Source organism: Eptesicus fuscus, chromosome 11 (genome assembly GCF_027574615.1).
Source record: "Eptesicus fuscus isolate TK198812 chromosome 11, DD_ASM_mEF_20220401, whole genome shotgun sequence".
Taxonomy (NCBI): Eukaryota; Metazoa; Chordata; class Mammalia; order Chiroptera; family Vespertilionidae; genus Eptesicus; species Eptesicus fuscus.
Window position 1 is genome coordinate 84,609,706 of NC_072483.1, and position 23,672 is coordinate 84,633,377.

The 23,672-nt window shown below is 40.1% G+C and overlaps 1 protein-coding gene and 1 long non-coding RNA gene across 4 annotated transcripts in view; one reads left to right on the plus strand and one right to left on the minus strand.

The window, feature by feature from the left end:
* The window catches only part of LOC129150758 (uncharacterized), a 41,828-nt gene extending 23,402 nt beyond the window's left edge, over window positions 1-18,426 (minus strand). The window contains exon 1 of the long non-coding RNA XR_008557502.1: window positions 18,352-18,426. This is a non-coding gene — a long non-coding RNA (uncharacterized LOC129150758). The remainder of the gene's footprint in view (window positions 1-18,351) is intronic.
* Window positions 1-23,672, plus strand: part of C2CD6 (C2 calcium dependent domain containing 6) — a 66,831-nt gene that overhangs the window by 34,571 nt on the left and 8,588 nt on the right. For 2 of the 3 annotated variants that reach the window (XM_054723420.1, XM_054723421.1), the window contains exons 14-16: window positions 10,076-10,133; window positions 11,322-11,380; window positions 23,162-23,236. In XM_054723420.1, coding sequence (XP_054579395.1) covers window positions 10,076-10,133; window positions 11,322-11,380; window positions 23,162-23,236 — 192 coding nt within the window. The remainder of the gene's footprint in view (window positions 1-10,075; window positions 10,134-11,321; window positions 11,381-23,161; window positions 23,237-23,672) is intronic. The other variant, XM_054723422.1, reaches the window with a different exon arrangement.

The following is a 23,672-nucleotide window of genomic DNA, read 5'->3' on the forward strand; positions in this document are numbered from 1 at the left end:
GTGATAAGGCCATGATAGGCACTCAACAAATAGTTTTGAATTAGTTCATTAGTTACAAATACTGCAGGGTATTGCATTTTTTAGAATCTTTGAATATATTACAACTCTGGACCTCTTTGTATGGATTAATCAAAATCACCAGGTCATAGGAAATGCAAATTATTTTAATACTTTTAAGGAGAATACTCCACCTAGCTCTAGCATAGAAAATACCAGGCATCAGGCTGCTAGATTAATTCCACATCCCATAAAGAGTAGTGATAGGGCTCCCATTATGTTTGAGTCTCTTGAATTTAAAGCTTTTAGGATTAAAGGCAGGAAGTGATATATGCAATATCACTAATATTCTGTTCATCCATTTAAATTTCATTTCCTTCACGAAGCTGTGAATTCTATTTATGAAATGTTAATCCTTGAGTAATGGACAGATGGGAGATATGCCATGATCTCCCAAACTCTGTCTTTGATTATTCTGCTCTTTGAATCAACGCAAGCCATGTGTGTGAAATGCACCTTACAATTATTTTATCCTCTATCTTTTTTAATTCAGTTTTTTCACCTTGAAGTTTTTCTGATCTATATGCTTTCTTTTCATAGATACAATGAATTTTTAAACTAATTGAGACTATAAAGGATAAAACTAGTTTCCATGATTTTTGTAGTAAAGGGAACTTTTCCAATTGGTCCTAATAGACCTTCTTTTGAAATAGATAATTTAAAAATTTCTAACCATTTTTATCTTTCCTCATAACCTATGAGCTGTCTCACTAGATTCTCTTTCTAGTTGACTTCCAGTTGTTATGTCCAGCACATGGCAGTCATGGCAGGACATTGGAGAGGAGGTTGGGGTTTTCTGTCCCACTGTCTTCCTATTGGTGCTGATTCTTACAATGGATTTTCCTTCACATGCACAGCTACTACTGGAGGCCCCACCTCCGTGCCTCCAGCTAACACTGGGTTCTGGCTGGAGTCGTAACATCTCACTGTTGCCATCTAAATCCTTTATTGGTTTCTTATCTGTACACGCACCTTTCATTTATTTTAAAGTTTTTTAGTTGAACCATTTTAGAGGAGCTCTTAACTCCTGTCCTAACTCTATCTAGTAATCTCAGTTTTTTATTTTTTATTTTTTTTAAATATATTTTAAATATATATATTTTAAAATATATTTTATTTTTTACAGAGAGGAAGGGAGAGGGACAGAGAGCTAGAAACATCGATGAGAGAGAAACATCGACCAGCTGCCTCCTACACACCCCCTACTGGGGATGTGCCCGCAACCAATGTACATGCCCTTGACCGGAATCGAACCTGGGACCTTTCAGTCCACAGACCGACGCTCTATCCACTGAGCCAAACCGGTTTCAGCTAATCTCAGTTTTTTAAATGCATACATATTTTTCTCTATTTGTATATCTCTGCTCATTTCACAGGAGCTTTGTAAAAACTCAAACTATTATCTTGACTGGAATGTTCATAATGAATTTTTTAAGGTACAGAGTTGAAAATGATGCATGCTTATGATTCTTCAAGCAGTGCCCCCCCAAAAAAAATAGAAAAAATAAGAGCCTATAAAGCCACCACCCAGAAATTATCAGTGTCAATAGTTAATATGTGATGAACATCATTACATACATTTTTTCATACTGTCAGAAACCACTATGATTCTCTTGCCTCTCTGCAGATCTGTGAGAGGCGCAGGATTCCTCTCCTGTAAAGTAATCCATTGCATGTGCAGTTGTTATCCAGCCCTCTTCAGATCCCCTTGTGGCAACTAGGGCTTGAGGAACTGATAGTTACTGAAATTGCTCTAAATAATAATCTGTCCTTTGCCTATGACTCAGAAGACTCATGTCTTCTATCAGCATGCTCAGAGCCGTGGCAGGCTAACTTGTTAGCTTAAACGTGGGGTAAGTTCTTGGCAGCTTTGGTGACAAGATGGGATACTTTCAGACATGGCTTTCTGAACGATGCAGGACAAGAACTTTGTGGTCTGATCAATTGGATTTAGGGGAAGCCCATGGGAATTGGTAGGTGAATATGCTGACCAAATTGTATGATCACTCGGGCAATAAATAGTCCTCCACTTCATTGCCTGTTAATGGGGGGAAATTGGAGAGGTAGTTGCAAGCCAAGTGTGGAGTAGTAGGTTCAGCTGCCTGAACAGTGTCCTGGCTGTTGCTGATTACCCTCCAGGTGGGAAGACTTCCTTGCCAATCTGACGGTCTGTTCCATTTTAACGATTGGTGCCCAGGTCTGTCCTCAGAAGAGTTTGCTCTTTGACAACAGTTACAGAGATGCAGACCTACACTGAGGATGACAGGACAGGAATTCATGACTGCCATGGACAGAAACCAAGTGAATCATCAGAACTTTGGCTGGTTTGCTTGGGAGATGAGGGTGCAGACTGTGTGATACCTGTAAGGGAACAGTGGCAGCAGCTGGGCCATCTTATAGTCAACTACTCTGAAGTATATAGTGTCAACCTTACACCCATTTCAAAACAACAGTAAAATATCTCAGAGTTTTTATGTGGTGAGTTTTGGCTGCTATAACATAGTTTTGGCCCTCCTAGGAGATTTCCCTGAAGCAGATGAACTCTTGTGGGAAAACATACTCAGACATTGACTAGTATTCAGGCTCTTACTGCCCTGTGTTGGGTACACAATGCTGATGAAGATGATACCCTAGGAAATGAGAAACAGAACCAAAGAAATACAGATAAATTTTTGCAATTGGCTTGCTCTGGATAACTCTTCTAGCCTCTATGTTGAAAACAGGTAAGAATTTATGAGATGTCATCATGGTAATGGGACAGCAGATGCCTTGGACTGAAGTAGACTCCACAGAGTAGCTCACTGCTATGCAAACCAATTCCAAGCTATCTGAGGACACAGACTTCACGGTCCTTTACAGAAAACAGTGTAGATATGGCTGCTGTCAAGGCATTCCCAAAGATGAAGTAAAAGTTGTCAGCTCTGAAGAACTTGCTGCCTGATATAGAGTGTTGGAAAGACCAACAGCAACAGAAGTTCATTGGATTGAATCATGAGTTGCTGCTACACCACTCAAAACTGAAAGTAAATATGAAGCACTGCTAAGTGGCATGGAGTTGCTTCCTCCTTCTGCACCCATGTCACCTCCCTTCCACCTTAACCTAATCTCAGCTGCTTGAGGAGAAACATGATTGGAGGTGGAGCCAAGGACTCCTTGTCCCTAAAGGAGATAGAAGGCTCTATACAGCTATGCAGGTTTGCTGGGGAATTTCAGAGAGGGTAGGACACAATCTTTTATAGCTCTGTTGGATATGGGTGCACAAGAGTCTGTCTTACATGCGCCTGTGGAAAGCAAAGGCACTTAGATTCTGCTTATGGGGTTTGGCAAGGTTCACAATGGGGAAGGGAACTAACATAACTTTGTGGATGGGGCTCTGTAGGTCAATAGAATATACTGTTGTTTCTATATCTGGATGTGTAGTGGCAATTATTGTGTTACGTGCTTGTTCATCTACATTCCATAAGTGCCAGAGCAATCAGAAGAGCCACATGTAGAGAAATACTGGTGGGAAATGTCACTACCCAACTTGTCTCCCTGTGCCTTCCCAGGTGGTCTAATACTGTAATTCTAGGAGAACAAAGGGCAGTAACAGCCTTCATTAAGGACTTACAGGCTACAGGGAAAGTAAGAGATGCATTATCTCAGTACAACAACCCAGTCAAATTTGCTAATGGAGTTGGAGACTTACAGTAGATTATCACCAATAGAATCCAGTTGTTGCTTCCATATCCACACTGTTCCAAATATTGTGACTATAAGTGAATCCATTATACAGAATAATGGCACTTGGTATGTTCTCTTGGACATTGCCACCACCACCTGTGCTATGCCATGGTACCTACTCACCTGCCATTTGTTACCAGTGAGTGGGTAAGCATTTAGGATGATGTCCCCAGCTTTCACTATATGGATCATGTCCTGGTCAGCAAATCAAAAGTCTTATTCTCAACATCCTTGAATATGGTATTATCACATCTTCACCAGCAGAAGTGGCTAGTAAATCATGATAAAATTCATGTGCCTACTTACCAGGTAAAATTCATTGGGGTTATCTGGGCAGATTCATAACATTCAATCCTTCTGGCAGTAAAAGAAAAACTGTTGCCTCTTTGCCCTACCCTCTTCCATCAACTCCATAAGAGGATGCCCAGAACTTTGTTGGACTCTGAGTATCGAAGATAGTAAGTGCCTCACTTGGGCATTCTACTGGTCCTTTGTATTGGCTAACCTATAAATTACTATCCTTTTAGTGGAGCCCAAGCCAACAAGCTGAGTTAGGAGCTGTTCAGCAAGCTGGATACACTATCTTTGGGGTCCAACAATCCTAAGAATTCTTGTGAGCTACAGATCTTTGTGCTGATTGGAAACCCTGCCTGGAAACCCTTCTTGGGGTTTTGGATTAGTTCTCAAACACAACTCATAGGTATCCCCCTTTTGGAAAGCAATTATTACCTTGAGTACCTAGTACCAAGAGCTACTGAACTTCGTGAACACCTTACCTGTAGAGGCCTTTTGACTCTTTGGCCTGTTGTTTCCATTTTGGGATGGATCAAGTTTAGCTCAGCAATTAACAAGGTGAAAAGGGCCCAATAAGCTTTCCAAATGGAAATGATATATTCAAGAACACAGCCTGGCCCTAGTGAATCTCAGCTTTACATTGTGTCATTAGGGAAACCATATTCCTCCCTCTACCTCCTGAAGGAATTCAGTGGTTCCACTGTCTGCTTACCTGGTATCTGATGGAAAATGCCTGTTAATCTTATTGAAGAACTTTTGTATATGATGAGTCACTTCTTTCTTGCTGCTTTCAAGTTCTCTCTTTGTATTTTGGTAGTTTGATTATAGTATGTCTTGATATATATCTCTTTGAGTTTATCCTTCTTGGAGTTTGTCAAGCTTTTTTGATGTATGGATTCATGCCTATCATTAAATTTGGGAAGTGTTTGGCCATTATTTCTTCAAATATTCTTTCCAACCCTTTCCTCTCTCTTCTCCTGTGACTCCCATGATGTGTATATTGATGGTTGTCCCCAAGGTTCTTTAGACTCTGTTCATTTTTCTTGAATCTTTTTTTTCAAACTGCATAATTTTGTTCTCCTATCTTTAATTCACTGATTCTGCCTTCTATCTGCTTCCATGTGCTCTCAAACTCCCTGAATAATTTTCTCATTCCAGTTATACTTCCTGATCCAGAATTTCTATTTGGTTCCTTTTCAAAATTTCTATCTCTTTATTTTAAACTAGTGGCCCAGTGCTTGAATTCGTGCACATTGAAAGAAAATTAATTAGAAGAAATATTTTCATATAACTATTTGCCCTTTTTCTTTAATAGAAGTGTCAATCAAATTCACGATCAATAATGACAGATTGAAACACAGGCATGCGATTGGCACCAGCAAGAGCTTTATATATATCGCACATGCAGGAGTCAACTTAGCTTTTCATAGAAATAGAACAAACTTGCTTAATTAGACCTGCTTTCTGATTTAGCTAAACTTTTTCCAGCCCAGTGAAGCACCCCAACTTCTCTTTCAGGTAATTGTCAGCAACACAGCAGTAAATATCAACACGAAGCAGATTATTATTGTAGATCACACAGGGAGAACAAAGGATAAAATATTTAACTGCAGCAGTGTTTGACTATATTCTGTGCAGTGAGAAAACCTGAAGTCATTTTCAAGGTCCACCATTTCTTCTTCTTTTTTTAATCTTTATTGTTCAGATTATTACAAATGTTCCTCTTTCCCCCCCCCACCCCCAAATCTCCCCTCCACCTGGTTCCCACCCCACTCCAGGCCTTCCCCTCCCCCACACTGACCTCGTCCATAGGTGTAAAATCTTTCTTCAATCTCGTCCTGCACCCCCCCACAACCCCTTCCCCCTGAGAATTGTCAGTCTGCTCCCTTTCCATGCCTCTGATTCTATTACATTCACCAGTTTGTTCTGTTCATCAGGTTTTTTATTCATTTGATTTTTAGGTTCACTTGTTGATAGATATGTATTCTATGTCATTTTGTTGTTTATACTTTTTTTTTGTTTATACTTTTTTATCTTTACCTTTTTCTTCTTCTTCCTCTTCTTAGAGAATACCCTTTAGCATTTCATATAATATATATAATACTGATTTGATGGTGACAAACTCTTTTAGCTTTGTCTTGTCTGTGAAACTCTTTATCTGACCTTCAATTCTAAATGATAGCTTTGCTGGGTAGAGTAATCTTGGTTACTTGCTATTCATCACTTTGTATATTTCTTGCCACTCCCTTCTGGCCTGCATAGTTTCTGTTGAGAAATCAGCTGACAGTTATATGGGTACTCCCTTGTAGGTAACTAACTGTTTTTCTCTTGCTGCTTTTAAGATTCTCTCTTTGTCTTTTGCCCTTGGCATTTCAATTATGATGTGTCTTGGTGTGGTCCTCTTTGAATTCCTCTTGTTTGGTGTTCTCTGGGCTTCCTGGACTTGTAAGTCTATTTCTTTCACCAGGTAGGGGAAGTTTTCTATCATTATTTCTTCAAATAGGTTTTTGCTCTCTCTCTTCTTCTGGCACCCCAATAATTCGGATGTTGGTATGCTTGAAGTCGTCTCAGAGGCTCCTTACACTATCTTCATATTTTTGGATTTTTTTTTTTGCTTTTTGCTTTTCCAATTGGGTGTTTTTTGCTTCTTCGTATTTCAAATCTTTGACTTGATTCTTGGGATCCTCAAGTCTGCTCTTGAATCTCTGTATATTATTCTTTATTTCAGTCTGTGTATGCTTAATTTCTGATTGGTCCTTTTCCATATCTTTGAAGGTCTCACTAAATTTCTCGGAGGTTTCTAGAAGATTCTTGAGTAACCTTATAACTGTGGTTTTGAACTCTATATCCAGTATTTTGCTTTCACCCATTTCTTTCATTTGTGACTTGTTTCTTTGTCTCAGCATTTTGGCTGCTTCCTTGTGTTTGTTTCCATGTACTTGGTAGCTGCTAAGTCTCCTTGAGTGATAGAGTGGCCTTGTGTGGTAGGTGTCCTATAGAGCCCAGTGGCTCAGCCTCCCCAGTCACCTGAGGTGGACGCTCTTGGTGCACCCATTTGTGGGCTGTGTGCACAGTCTTATTGTAGTTAACACTTGATTGCTGTTGGTATCACTGGGAGGAATTGACCTCCCGGCCAATTGGCTGTGATGACCAGCTGTGTCTACAATGGGAGATGTGTTGCACAGGAGGCACCCTTATGGGGCAGGACTTGCTTCAGTGGGGCTTTGGTGCTCACTGAGTCTGCCCCTTGAGTGTATCTCTTATGGATGTGAGAAGTTGTAGTCTGATATTGTCTCACTCTGACCACTGGACACACTGGCTCTTGGATCTCCAAGGAGGTGCAAGTCAGCCACTGTCTGGGGCCATGCAGCAGGAGCTACAGAGACATCTGTAGATTCCTCTTCTTTGTATGGAGTTTGGAAGTGCCCAGACGAGGCCCAGTTGTGAAGCAAGGCAGGCTGCTGCTGCCAGGCCTTGGGCCTTCTTTTGAAAGCTCTGGGGCTCTCTGACCCAGCTGCAGTTTGACAGGTTTTAGGTGGAGAAAGGACAGGCCATTCATATGCAAAAGCCGATGCACATAGCTTGGGTGGTGTTGTAAATTGGGTGGGGTGGGGTCTCTGGGAATCACTGGGGTGGAGTAAACAGCAATGGCTGCCAGTCAGCCCTGCACCAGAGAGGTCCACGGGTCTTTGTGTCTCGCGCCCCTGTACAGGAACAATGATCACTGCGAGAACCTCTGAGAGAAAGCTGCCCTCACGTTCCTGTCCCAATGCCAGACAGTCCAGTTTCTCCCCGTATGTGTCTGGGTCCCCCAGAGTCTTGCCCAGAACTGGAGTTCAGAGCAAGCGGGAGCTTGTATCTTCCTCCCGATTAAAAGAGCAGCACATCCAGGTGCCAGCACTTTCCGCGCCTCCACACCTCTTTACCAATCTCAATGCACTTTCTTCACCTCTCTAGTTGTGGAACTTCCACTCAGCCAGCTTTCCCACAGTTCTAGGTGGTAGTTCTGCCTTTTAGTTGTAATTTTGATGTGGTTGTCAGAGGCAGCAAGTATAGGTGTTTACTTATGCCACCATCTTGGTTCTCTCTTCTTTTCAGTTGGGTCAAGTTTCTAAACTTTCTAAATCTCCATTTTCCAGCTAATGAAAAGAAAATAGGATTCCAATGAGTCTCCTATCTACCTACTCCAGGACTTCTGTGAGGATCAAATGAGATGAGGCATGGAAAAACACTTCACAGACATTTGGTTAGAGTGTAAAGTGTTTCCACCTGGCCATAGTGTTTCTGGGCTGAAGAAACTGCAAGGAGGCTAGTCATCTCTAGGGAGAGGAAGCTGGGCATTGCTATGTGATGTCATTACCTGGACGGAGGGAAGGACACTTAACATATTAGCCTTTAATCTATAGAGATTTGTTTATACATTGTTTCTGTTGTTTAGTTCTTTGTGATCCTTTTTAGCTCTTTGAGTATATTTAAGAAAGTTGTTTTAAAATCTTTGTCTGGTAAGTCCAATGCCTGCATTTTCTCAGGGATTGTTTCTATGCTTTTTTTTTTCCCCCTATGAATGGGCCATATTTCCTGTTTATTTATATGCCTTATAATTTTTTATGGAAATTGGGCATTTAAAATATTATAATGTAACTCTATAACTTAGATTATTCTCCTCCATAATATGGGATATTATTGTTGATTTTTTAGGGCTGCAGTTAGCTATTTCTTTTGTGATTTATTCAAATTATTTTTGCAAAGACTGTGCTCCATCTCATTTCCATTAAGGCTCTGTTCCATTATCTCAGTAGCCAGGTAATGACCTAATGGATTTCTTAGAACACCCAAATTTAGCTATCCTTTCAAAATTAACCAGCCCTCTGGTTGCTATAAGTTTTGCAACCAAAATTAGATTCTGGAATTTGAAATAATTGATCTGTCAGTGTTTGACAATTTATACTTGTTTCAATGGAGAAACCAATTCTTTGAGCACCATACTACACCATTTTGTATAATGTCACTTCTCCCTTCTCTTTTGATATATCTTTTCTTTGATATTATTCTCTTTTTTACTTTATTTTTTAAGTTATTAGTCCCCCCATGCCAGAGCTTAGAGAGAACAAGAGGGGGTCAATGATGTACAAAGTAATATCACATGACCTGTGGGGTTTTTTAATGCTTGCCATTCCCTACCTCCAAACCTACTAATACAATGTTTCAGCCATGCAAGTTATCTCACCACCTGCAGTTGCACTAGTGAAATTATAAAGGAATTATTTTCTTTATGTGAGATAAAGCCAAATGATAACAATGGACCTCATTTTATTATCTATATATATAAAAGCCTAAGTGACTGTTAGACTGTTTGATAGGTCGCTATGACACACACTGATCACCAGGGGGGCAGACGCTCAATGCAGGAGATGCCCCCTGGTGGTTGGTGTGCTCCCACAGCAGGAGTGCCACTCAGCTGAGCGAAGGGCCCCAGACACCGATGGGCCCCAGATGCCGCTGGGCTCATGGCTAGCAAGTGCACCTCCAGCAGCGTGAGCCTCTCCCATGGACACTTCCCCTGTGTGTCCCTCCCCCATCAGGACCCAACTGGCATTGGGACTGACTGGGTGCAAGCCCACGGCCGCTTCTTGGTCACGGGTGCGCTGGTATCTCCCTAGGACAGGCGCACGGAGACCTGCAGTGGAGTGGCAGCGAGCCTACCAACTGGGGGTGGCAAGCGCAGCAGGGCCAGGATGAGCAGGAGCACCATGCTGCCTGGCCCGGGCTTGGGCTCCTCCCTGGCTGCCTCCTGCTTCTCGCATTACTACATTCCCCGGGGGGTGTTGGACTGCCAGTTTCCACCCGATCCCCACAGGCCAGGCCGAGGGACCCCACTGGTGCACGAATCCATGCACCGGGCCTCTAGTTATTTATAGCCATCAATAATACTAAGTTTAAAATTTATATTGATATTTAATTATTGTTTCTATTAACTTTTACTGGTCTGTTTTTATTTCAGAGTTCATATTGTTCATTTAACACGCTGGATGAATATGTAAAGCTCCCTGGTTTTATACGTATGTTATTATTTGTATATGTATTCTTATAATTTTCAAATATTCAGTGAAATTGAAAACATGAACTCATATAAAACAATGGTTATCAAAATTTTCTTTCAAAATGTAAATCCACTTATATGTTGTAATAACTGGTATGAAAAATCTATGGAATTATAATATAAGTGGAAAATAAAGCAACATACAAGTGACCTTAAAATCCTAGATAATGTTTATTTTTATGTATTATAATATTTAGTAGCCTGTTCATTTATTTTTAATTTTTTTCCATCACCATGTAGTAAACCACTTATGTTTATCTGTGTTTACAAACATGTTGGCTACCCTGTAGATCTATTAGTGAAGAGGTTTTTCTAATTCAAAAAGTTGTTCCGTGATATCATTATGAAAACATATGCAACATACCAGTAAACCCTAAGGTAGTAATCAGAATATTTAACAACTAGAACAGCATGAGCATGTAACAACCAAATCAAACAATGGTGTTGGGTCAGAGTTCTGGAGGTTTCCCGCTGTGCCATGTTGGGGTTTAAGGAAAGAATGTGCTTCCCTTTTAACAGCTACAAAAACATTCAGAACCACCTAGAGTGCATGATGAGTTTTTTGTTTGTTTTTACTTTATTTTTTGAATTGGCATTAAGTGCCAGAAAAAGTAGAAGTACACAATATAAACATTGACTATAATCTGACTAAGAGACAATCTTTTCTGTACACAAAAGTACAGAGCACAATGCCATTTAATTTTAATTACGTGTGTGCATTTTAACAGTACTATTGAAAATAGTAATTGGATTTATTAGTGACAGACCCAAGAGTGCAGTGTGACAGAGATTAAAAGGAGTAGTAATGATGGTAACATGTTATAACAACAACATTTGCATTCATTGCGTGCTTATTATGTTCCACACATGGTGTGACATGCTTTAGCCCTTTAAATCACATAACAACCCTATGAAGGAGGATCTTCATTGTTTGACAAGTGAGGAAACTGAGAGGGAGTCCAGATAAGTTGTCCCAAGTTAGATGGTTTGTTAGTTACAGAGACTACTTGAGAGCAAGTGGTTTGGCTCCAGAGCATGCGCTCTTAATAGCTATGCTACACAATCATTAGATGCAGGTATAGAACATGCTGGTCAAATGCGATAAATTCCAACTTATTTATATAATTATTTTTAAAATTTTTTTCAGATGAGTTAATGCAAGATAAGAACTGCGGATGGCTAAATACAAATAAAAAAGGAAAAACAGTAAGTAGACAACATATCCTTTAAAAACAATTATTAACATTTTATATTGTTTTGAATTAATATTTTATCATGCATCTATTTTATCATTTATTATAAATTTATTATTATAAAGCAATATAAATATAACATTAACTTTAGCAGACTATGCTATTGAATTGTTTACTTCTGCCTCCGCCAAAATTGCTATTGCTTAATAAGCAACTCACAATATTACCCGGAAAGCATGGACTACCTCTGCCCATCTATTGTGATATGAACAATTTTAAAGAAACCATTCTTCTCATCCCAATTGCCCATCAATACCTGAAATTAATGATATTGGATTCCTTTCTTTGAAAAAATTTAACCATTTGTATGCCATAAGCATCTATAGATGCAAGTGGTGGACTTCTTTTAATTAAATTCAAAATATCGTGGCAATTAACTGATTAATTGTTCAAGATTTAACTGTCTACATGCAGACTACCAGCAGTAAGTATTTCAGAGCTACAACAGAGCTTGTGTGGCTTGGGATGAGGATCAGACAAGAAAGAAATACTGAGCCCAGCCAGCGTGGCTCAGTACTTGAGTGTAGGCCTGTGAGCCAGGAGGTCACGGTTCAATTCAGGTTGTGGGGCTTGGTGCCACCCAGGCTCAGTCCCAAGTGGAGGTGTGCAGGAAGCAGCCGCTGGGTGATTCTCTCTCATCATTGATGTTTCTATCTCTCCCTCTCCTTTCCTCTCTGAAATCAATAAAATATATATATATATATATATTTTTTTTTAAAAGAGATATGAGATGAAAAGTGAGAAGGAGAGAAAGAAAACGTTCTCTGCTTCACACTTTGCACTCAGTAGAGAAGGACCATGCTTACTCAGGGAGGAAGTTTTGGAGCCCCAGAGGAAGCATCAGTGCTTTTCCTTGCAATTTTTAATGACTTAACTGCCTCAATTCGAGACATTGGAACCCCATGCAAATACTCTTTTGTAGAGTAGAATTTAATATAAGAATGTCTTGGACTCCATGCAAAGGGATTAGTCCCTTTAAGGACAGTAATCCCAAATTTTCAATACATTACTGATACTAATATTCAATTCAGTTGTCCCAATAATCCATTAAAATGCCCTGAAAATTTTAACGTTTTGATATTTAGACTACTCCTTCCAGACTGATTAAAGCACCTAAAATTAGCACAAAAAAATCCATTAAGATTACTGCCTTAAACTTCTATTTAGGGGGGAAAAATAGTCTACGGCCATACCACCCAGAACGAGCCTGATCTGGAGGTGGGGGGAGAATTGCATACTATCTACAAGGCATCATATTGCAGCAGGAGTACAGGATTTTAAGTCAGAAGACTAGATTGTGGCACCATTCTCTCCCCTATTCACTGGAAGTTAAGTGGGGATTAATTCGTGAAACATTCTTTGAATATCTATGATATAGCAGGCACCGTGCTAGTTAATCCTATCTAATAATAGACAAATATGCAAATTGACCATACCTCTGACACACCCACAAGCCACGCCCACCATCCATGCCCACCATCCAATCAGAGCAAGTATGCAAATTAACCCAAACCAAGATGGCTACAGCCACAGAGAGCAAGGTTTCCTAGGTAACAGAGGAAGCCAAGCTTTCCGCCTGCCCTTGCCAGGCCTAAGCCTCCACTCAAGCTACAAAGTTTCAATTATAGAAGGTAAACAAATTCAAACAAATGGCGGCAGAATGTAGCTTGAGAGAGCAGGCCAGGGTTGCCGCTGGCAACAGGGGAAGCAAAGCTTTCCGCACACCCTTGCCGGGCTCACCCGCTTAAGGCAACAAAGTTTCAATTATAACCCCAACACAAATGGCTGCTGGCTTCGGAGGGAGCCCCAGGCTTGGCTCCGCTCCAGGCTACAAAGTTTCAATTGTAGAAGGAAAATAAATTCCAGATACCAGGGCCTCCGCTTGCATTGCCAGGGGGCGTGGCCTGCCTGCAAACCACACAGGCCCCTCGCTCAGGCTGCCCCACACCCCAAGGGAACCCCCATCTGATCCGGGACGCCCTTCAGAGCAAACCAGCTGGCCCCCACCCCTGTACCAGGCCTCTATCCTATCTAATAAAAGAGTAATATGCAGATTGATCATCACTGCAACACACATATATCTGCCCCCATGTGGTCAAAGATCCTGCCCCCATGTGGACACAAGATGGCCACCACAGATGGCCAGCAGGAGAGGGCAGTTGGGAGGCACCCGGCCTGCAAGGGAGGGCAGTTGAGAAGGACCAGGCCTGCAAGGGAGGGCAGTTGAGAGGGACCAGGCCTGCAAGGGAGGGCAGTTGGAGGTGATCAACCCTGCAGGAGAGGGCAGTTAGGAGTGACCAGGCTGGCAGAGGAGGGAAGTTGGGGGCAAACAGGCTGGCAGCAGAGTGGTTAGGGGGTGATCAGGCTGGCAGGCAGAAGTGGTTAGGGGCAATCAGGAAGGCAGGCAGGCAAGCAGTTGGGAACCAGCAGTCCTGGATTGTGAGAGGGATGTCAGGCTGGGCTGAGGGACCTCCAGGGGTCCCAGATTGGAGAGGGTACAGGCTGGGCTGAGGGACAACCCCCCTCCGTGCACGAATTTCATGCACCGGGCCTCTAGTAGTTAATGATAATATACTATAGATGGGCACGTATTAAGCTTTAATGTGCATTATTTTTTTTAATCCTCACAACAAATAGGCATTGTTATTGTTTACATTTGCAGATGTGGAAACAGGTTCAGTGAGGTTAGATAAATTGTACCATGTCACAGTAAAGGAATTGAAGTTTGATCAACCACCTTCTCTTGCCACCTGATCTTGAGTAACCAAATCTCCATTAGTGAATGTAGCTGACAGAAAAGCAAATGCAGCCACACTAGATGAAGGCATAGAGTGCCTTGGAGCATCCTATTAAGAATGCAGGGACTGCCTTGACCCATTTAGCTCAGTGGATGGAGCGTTGGCCTGGGGACTGAAGGGTCCCGGGTTCAATTCCGGTCAAGGGCATGTACCTTGGTTGCAGGCACATCCCCAGTAGGAGGCGTGCAGGAGGCGGCTGATCGGTGTTTCTCTCTCATCGATGTTTCTAACTCTCTATCCCTCTCCCTTCCTCTCTGTAAAAACATCAATAAAATATATATATTTTTAAAAAAAGAATGCAGGGACCTGGGGCAAGATAGGGATAGATATGAGTAATGAAAGGCCTTTTAACCAAAATGATGACCCAGTGAGATAAAATATAAGAATATTTTCTAGTATCTTGCCCATACAGATTGTATTGTGTTGGTTGAATTGAACTGAACCTCATAATAGTGGCATTCAAACAATCCTATTGTGGTAGGATCAGTAGACTAGAGAAATAGAAATTTTATGTCTATTCCAACTCAAAATATTTTGATGAAGATAAATTTTATCAGAAATATGCAGTCCCAAGGGTCTCCAAAGGACTCACTTAGAGACTGCTAGGCAAGTATAAATTATCTCCTAAGTGCCATTGTACAAGATCTTTAGTCACAGTTGTCCATCTTCTCCACCAGAATGTAAGCATTATGAGAGCTGGGAGTTCTGTATCTTGTTTTCCCAGCATCTGGAACAGTTTCTGGAACCTAAGAACTCAACAAACACGTTTTTAATGAGTACCTACTATGTGCAAGACACTGTGGATACAAAAATGAAAAGAATATAGCTCTCGATTTCAAAGACCTTATAGCCAGGTAGAGGAAAAGACTTACTTGAAGGAAACATTATATCACAGCAACATAATTGTTCTAAAAGCTATAATTTTAAAAAGTACAGTCAGTATGGGCAAAGTAGCACTGACAGGTAAAGATGATCTGGCTGGAGATTGGGCCTGACTCCATATTAACTACGGCATCTCTGGTGGTTTGTCACCAGAGCACTATTCCATCCTTTGTACCTGATTATGTGACCACAGCCTTTATATATTTGGGGCAAGATATTTATGTCACTCATCTTTCTATCTTCTTGCATCTGGCATAATGGTATAAAGTAGTCACCCGACAGATGTTGTATTTGCCATGTGGGTTTTGGCTTATTGCTGTTGCCACTAATAGTTTGTTTCCCAAGTGACTACCCCCTAGCCTAGAGGTATTGGTAGTGTTAGGCAAATGCTCACAAGTATACTCTAAATATATTTTCCTACTCCCAGATATATCCCTCAGTCCCTCTAAGATCACTTGCAGCCAAGGCTTAAGGCCACGTGTGAATGTGGGGAATTGCATCCCACGACTTCCCACGGATCTCGATTACGGGTGTTAAGGTCTGGGTTAGGGAGGAGGGTATTCAACTCAGAAAAAACCCTGCAAATAATGGGTATATGTCTTTGTTATAAACAGTCACAAACACATACACACACAATATTTATGTAAATGGTACACAAAAGTTCACCATTTTAAAATATGCAGAGGAAGAAAAGATAAATGAGAGATAAAGGAAAGAGAGGTATTTATCATGGCATTATGGAGAGGCACAGTGGTTAATGAAAGAGAAGAAAAGACAGCCTTCATACATATCAACAGAATAGGAAGCAAGATGAGATCTCCCTGTAATTCCTAAGGTAAAGACATCCCAATTTGTCTTACAAATCATTAATCTGATATTACTGCTGTTTAAAGTAAAAAATTATTACTATAAGGACCTTGAGCAATTATATAGCAGTGCTAAGAAACCTACAAATCCTCAGAAGTTTTATGTGAAAATGAAGCAAATTTGTTTTGACAATACCCACCCTACTCCAGCCAAACACCAATGGAAAAGCCATGCTTTTCTCCCATACATGGTATCAGTGGGTACAAGCAGGAAGTTGGTCTTCTATCTCATACCCCTACTGCCACCCCTGGGGAGCAGGTGATACAGTCTGATTTTCCAATTAGGTGGGGGAGAGCAGGCAGCCTGTCTTCCATCTCCACCCACAGAACAAGGCAGTGCTCTGATTGCCCAGCTGGGAGAGTGTTGTCAGGGCTCAGCTGGGAGCTGATCTGTCATCCCCTGCCTGAAGAACGCTCTGATTCTCCCACCACCACAGTATCAGTGGGCTGCATAGTCAACAGAGACCCTATTCCCACTTAGTAATAAGAGTTAATGAGGCTGTGCATGCCTGGTTATTTTTCTCAGCCACCTTGAAGGGAGTGTCTGGGTTAGAGAACTCCACGGGGCATCAAAGGCCTGGGGTCTTTATACCCTCAAGGTTTACCTTATCTATGACTGAAATATTCTGGGCACAGTTTCATGGGGTATGCAAAGCAGGCTGGCTCTAAATAGCTAAAAGTCTGCTCATTTTGGTTATGTTTAAAACAGTTGGGTGTGTATGAAACTTAGTGTGGCTCTGGCAGGTTTTTGAGCTAATGGGTCTTAGCCTGCTGTGAAGAAGTAGACAATGTGGGGTGGGGTAGCAATACTAGTGTATAGGTCCATCTTGTCTCATTGTCAGAACACAGAACCAAACTAGAAATCAAGAACAGAAAGACAACAGGAAAATCCCCAAACACTTGGAAGTTAAACAACATATTTCTAAATATTCCTGGATCAAAGAGGAACTGAATAAAAATGAAAATAGAACATATCAAAATTGGTTAAGACACAGTTAAAACTGCACTAAGAAAAAGTATAGCACTAAATGTACACTGGAAAAGGAAAACTTTCAAATCAATAATCTAAGGTCCCACCCTCAAAAGCAAAATAAACCCAAACCAACAAGAAAAAGAAATAATAAAGAACGCTTTGTAAAATTATGATTATATGATAACCACTGTGCTATATATCTGAAACTAATACAAAATAACATTGAATGTAAACTCTAAGTGAAAAATGAAACTTGGGAAGAAAGAATAAATAGCAGAAATTAATAAAATTGAAAACTAGAAAAATATAGAAAAAATCGGTGAAACAAAGAAAGCTAGTTTTTCAAAATAATTGACAAAATTTATAAACCTCTATAAGACTGATGAAGGCAAGAAGAGAGAAGATGCAAGTCACCAACATCAGGAATGAAAATATGAAAACATCAATACAACAATAATAAAACCAAATATGGAGAAATTGATGGGAATTTTAAAATGTATAGCCACTCCTGAACACTGTTTGGCAGTTTCTCAAAAAAATATACACTGAGTGGCCAGATTATTATGATCTCTGAACACATAATCATCTGGCCATTCAGTGTGTATATATATAGTAGAGACCCAGTGCATGGGGAGGGGACATGGGTAGTTAGCCAGCCTGCTTGCTGGTCGAACTCCTGGTCGAGGGGACAATTTGCATATTAGCCTTTTATTATATAGGATATATACTGAGTGGTCATATTATTATGCATTCAGAGATCATAATAATCTGGCCACTCAGTATATATGCAACTGCTATGTAACCCAACAATTTTACTCTTCAGCATTTATCCCAGAGAAATTAAGTCTTATGTTTACAAAAACAACCTGAATACAAATATTCATAGCAGCCTTATTCATAATAGCCCAAAAGTGGAAACAACCCAGATGTCCTTCAATTGATGAATGGCTATTACTGTGATATATCCATACCATGGAATAATACTCAGCAATAAAAAGGTACAAAGTATTGTTACATACAGCAACCTGGACAAATGTCCAGAGAATTGTGCTGAGTGAATAAAAAAGCTGATCCCAAAATGGTATACATTGTATGACTCTATTTACATAACATTCTTGAAATTATAAAAATGAAGAACAGATTAGTGGTTGCCAGGCATTAAGTAGGTGGTGGAGGCAGAAAAGAAATGGGTGTTATTATCTGTAAAAGGACATTGGGGATCCTGGTGGAAATGTTCTGCAACTTGACCTTATAATGTCAGTACCCTGGTTACAAGATGTTACCATTGAGGGAAACTGGATAAAGGGTACATGGGCTCTCTGTGTTATGTCTTACAAATGCATATAAATCAACAATTATTTCCAAATAGCTGGATTTTCAAAAAATAAAGAAAAAGAAAACTTACCTTATATATATATTTCTTAAAGGTGGTAGTCAGACCAGTATACAACAGGTGAAACTAAAGTAAATTGAACAAGATAAATTTAGTGGGTAATCCATACACTGTAGGTTATGTACAATCAATAGATTTAGAAGGTTGAAAGAATCCATCACCTATGGCAACAGGCTTCTGAAGAAGACATATCAGAGTTCTTGAAAAAAATTCTGAAAAGTCTAAGCTGATTGCTTCACAGACAAGTCACAAAAATCCTCAGAATTTTATGGTAAAATAAACTCTTAAGTTGTTAGAATTTAAAAGAAGAGGTTTTTTTCCTTTCTTTTAATAGAAATGTGTTAATTTTTACCTTAATCAGCTTTTTAAAAATATATATTTTACTAGAGGCCCGGTGCATGAAAATTCATGCACTGGAGGGGGGTCCTTCAGCCCGGCTTGCCCCCTCTCACAGTCTGGGAGCCCTCAGGGGCAGGAGGTGACCCGACGATCAGGGGAAGGTGATGCCCCCATCACACCTCTACCCCTGCCACTGCCAGCAGTGCAAGCCTCGGCCGGCCCTGGTAACCTGAACCTCAGGTGGCCCTGGACGGCTGGGCAGCTGCCATCGGAGGCTTGCCTGCAGCTTGGGCTGGCCCTGAGAGGCGGGGGGGATGAGGGGATAGGCACAGCCATCTTGTGGCTGTGGGCGCTGCCATCTTTGTGAGGGTGTGACGGTCAATTAGCATATTCCCTCTTTATTAGATAGGATTGATCTTTTACAGAGAGGAAGGGAGAGGGATAGAGAGTTAGAAACATCAATGAGAGAGAAACATCAATCAGCTGCCTCCTGCACACCCCCTACTGGGGATGTGCCCACACCAAGTTATATACCTTTGACTGGAATCGAACCCGGGACCCTTCAGTCTGTAGGCTGATGCTCTATCCACTGAGCCAAACTGGTCAGGGCTAAAAGAAGAGGGTTTTAAAAAATGAACCTAAGGTAGTGTGTTAAAGAAATGCAGTATTTTGCCCAGCCAGTATGGCTCAGTTGGTTGAACGTTGACCTAAGAACCAGGAGGTCACTGTTCGATTCCTGGTCAGGGCACATGCCCATGTTGTGGGCTCCATCCCCAGTGTGGGGCGAGCTGGAGGCAGCTGATCAATGATTCTTTTTCATCATTGATGTTTCTCTCTCTCTCTCCCTCTCCCTTCCTCTTTGAAATCAATAAAAACGTATTTTTTAAAATATATTTTATTGATTTTTTACAGAGAGGAAGAGAGAGGGATAGAGAGCTAGAAACATCGATGAGAGAGAAACATCGATCAGCTGCCTCCTGCACACCCCCCACCAGGGATGCGCCCGCAACCAAGGCACATGCCCTTGACCAGAATCGAACCTGGGACCCTTGAGTCCGCAGGCCGACGCTCTATCCACTGAGCCAAACCGGTTTCGGCATAAAAACGTATTTTTTAAAAAGAAATGCAGTATTTTGAGACAAACTTTTGAAGTGCTAATCTGAATTGGAAAGGACTAAATTTTCAACTCTTGGCTGATTCAGGTGACAGTCTTTCAATAGTTTCTTCACATTTTTAGAGCCCCTTCATAAATTAAGACTTTTCAGATATGGCTTAATTAGTTTCTATTTAAACACTAACAATGTCTAGATGCTAAAATATTTTCCCAAACATCAGGATGTAAGAAAGGTGGGGAGGGATGAGGAATTTAACTTTACCCACCAGTGAAAGGCAGTGTTTGGTGATGGTAAGAGAAACCTGTATGAAATAATAAAAGGACTTGGATTTTACAGGTAGAAATACCTAGATTCTTTCACTTCCATGGTCATATAACTTTGGGCAGTTTACATCTGAGTTTCAGTTTTCTCATCTGCAAAATAAGTATGCTATCATTTATTTCAAATAATTTTAAAGGGCTTAGAACATAATAGTCACTTGCTAAATGGTAAGCATTATCTTTTTTTCACCTGTATAAGTATATTATAGGATAAACTAGAGGCCTGGTGCACGAAATTCGTACAGTGGGTGGGGGGTGTCCCTCAGCCCAGCCTGTGCCCTCTCAGAGTCCAGGACCCTTCAGGGGATGTCCAACTGCCAGCTTGTGACTGGATGGCTTCCTACTGCTGCACAGCCTGTGGCTTGAGCTTCAGCTGCTGCTGCATATGCACGGGCTGGGCCACCACAGTCTGTCCTGCGAACACCATCGAGTGGGTGAGTCAAGCACGGAGGCAGGTTCACCCTGAGTTTCCTGCGCTTCCCTGAGTCACTGAGTTGTTTAGACTGACTGCCTTCTACAGAGAACGGCACTGAGATTGGGCTTAAGCTGACAGTAGGATATCCCTCTCGCAGTCTGGGACCCCTTGGGGGATATAGCAGTGCACCAAGTGGCAGGCGGCCAAGGAGAAGCCCGAATCGGGGCCTGACACCACGCCATTCGTGCTCATCCCAGCCCACTGCGCCTGCTGTCGCTACTTGGTAGCGCTGCCCGGAGTTGGGAGAAGCTCCCTCCATGGCAGCTGCACTCGCCAACAGTGATCCCGGCTTCAGGCTGAGTGGCACTCCTTCTGGGGAACGCACTGACCACAAGGGGGAAGCTCCTGTGTTGAGCGTCTGCCCCCTGGTGGTCAGTGCGTATCATAGCGACCAGTCATTCTGGTCGTTCTGCCATAACAGTCGCTTAGGCTTTTATTATATAGATATGAAAAGTGGAATTGTTTGGGTCAAAGTATATGCACACATTTTATTCTCATAGAAACTGCCAGATTACCCTTTAAGCCAAATTTATTAATTTGTATTTACACCCCAAATGTAGGAAAGTACCCATTATCCCACATCCTGGTTTATTCTAGTCTTCCTTTCTTGTTTGTCTAGGATGTAACTTCTCTCTCCAACCATGAGAAATATGGATCTCAACATTCACTATCCATTTACATATATATAAAGCAGTTTCAGAATTCCTAACTTGTACTGTACCCATGACAAACAAATTTACCTACTAGTGTACATACAGTGTTTATGTACATTTTATCTTTAGCCTTACATTTCTAGTCAAAACATCGTTACCAAGATCAGTTCTTTTTTTCTCCTACTCCCTTCAGTGTAGTTATATCTTACATTTGTAATACAGTTAGATTCACTGTCTTTTTTAAATAAGTGATTTATTATATTTATTATCAACTCAGAATTGACTCCTTTATCCAACTGTTTTCAAGTGAGGAAACAAAAAAGCTAGTTCTGAGAGCTTAAGTGACTTACTCGAAGTTACAGAGTTAAAGCTGGGGTGAGGAGCTAAAACTCAGGGTTCCTGTGTCAAAGGGGTTTGACACTTCCTCAAATAGGGATGTTCTTAGCCAAGTCTCTGAATTATTTCTTGACCCCCAACATTTTGTTTTTATTTTAATTTTAGTTTACATACATTAATGTTTACTCTGTGAAATACAGCTCAATGAATTTTGACAATGTATAGTGATGTATTTTAATTATTTTAAAAAAATTTAATAATATTGTCTATTCAAGTTTTCTTATTCCACTTGAGTCCCTTTTGCAAAAAGACTTTCCTATATGCCACCAACATTTTTCCAGTTGCTTATCATGATAAACTAGCCATGTTTTATGCATCTTAATTTTCACTTAATATCACATTGTTTAGATAGCCTTTATATCTACTTAATTACTTTAAATGGCTAAAATGTTTTTAATAATAATAATATCCAATACGCTTATTGCAAGCTACTATATTAGTGCCTTTATATATTAACTCATTAAATTCTCACAACAATCCTATGAGGTAAATATTATTACTATATTTTATATGTAGGGAAATCATGCATAGAGGGGCTGATTGTCTAATGACACAGGTATTAAGTGGTAAATTTGGGTTTTGAACACAGGCAGACTGGCTCTGGAGTCTGTGTTGCAAACCACCAAATTCTACTGTCTCTCATTGTGAGCCTGTACAATTATTTAATCAATGCCCTATTAAGAATTCCCTTTATTATTTTTACATTTATAAGTTTTATAAGTTTTTTTTAAAAAAAAATTAAAGCTATACCTGCACAGCCCTGAAAAATTCTGTCAGCACAAAAGGGTATAATGCAAAATGAAAGTTATCCTTCTCTACCCACAACCACACTACCATTCTCATTTCCCTAGGATGACTACTTTTAACAGTTTGCTTTATAGTTCTTCCAGTAAGTTTTATTCTAGTTTTAACTTATTGAAAGTCTATTTGATTTTTCAACTTACCAACTTCAGGTAGAGTGTGTTGATATTACACTTGGAAAGATGAGTGATTTAGAGCATTTATATTTCAAATCTTCCCTCTAATTTTTCTCAATGCTATTAGGCATGAATTTTTATTTTTCTAATGGTTATCTTTAAGGCTTTAAGAATATATTTTAAATATTTCTTGAGATATAAACCAAATGGACATTGTCTACCAGTTTCCTTCTATGAATTATGAAAAATATTTTTAAAGGTTTCATTTTCTGTCTCCTGAGAATCACTGAGAATGTGATTTCAATATATTATCAGATGCCATTTGTTATCTAAAGCATTTTAAAATCTTTTAAAGTTAAATTACAATTTGTTCTGACAATTCTGTTTTCTACTTTTGTTTCTCCTTGAAGTTGTTGTACATCATTTTGGTTTTATAAATTCAGTAGAATAAATATTACAGTATTAAGGAAGCTAAGAATAGATATATATTTGTGTATCTATAAATATAGATTTATTTTGATAATTGGAAAAGTATAATATTATGAGAAACTTGGGAAATATTCTTTCATTACAAGCAGTCCAAAATTAAAACTTCTCTTTTTATAAGGTGGCTTTTTTTCAAAAACAATACATGGTAGCATCTTTGAGACCAGAACATTCAGAACCCAAACCAAAATATCAGGTGAGTGCTGAGTTATTCTATTCCAATACCAATCATACTTAACTATTAGGCTTTCCTAATACAATATGTAATTCAATGGCTCCAAAACCAAAATAATCATTAGAAATACTGGGATATCTTTTAAAAATACATATTCCCAGGTCCCACCTCTGACCTAAGAACCTCAGTTTCGAAATGGAGCCTAGGAATTTGTACTTTTCAAAAAACCTAAGTGGGTTCTTATGCTGTCACCTGGATATCAACTAGTATTTGAAAACCAGTTGTAATGAAGTGTATCCATTAAAATGAAGCTTGGACTACTAATGTGACATGAACTAAAATTCTAGGTTGATTTCACACTTTGTTTTTTTCAATTGGATAGATAATGTAGAAGTTGTTTGAACAAAAGTTTTGAATAAGAGACTTCATTTCAGTGATAAAATAGTTCGATTCCAGA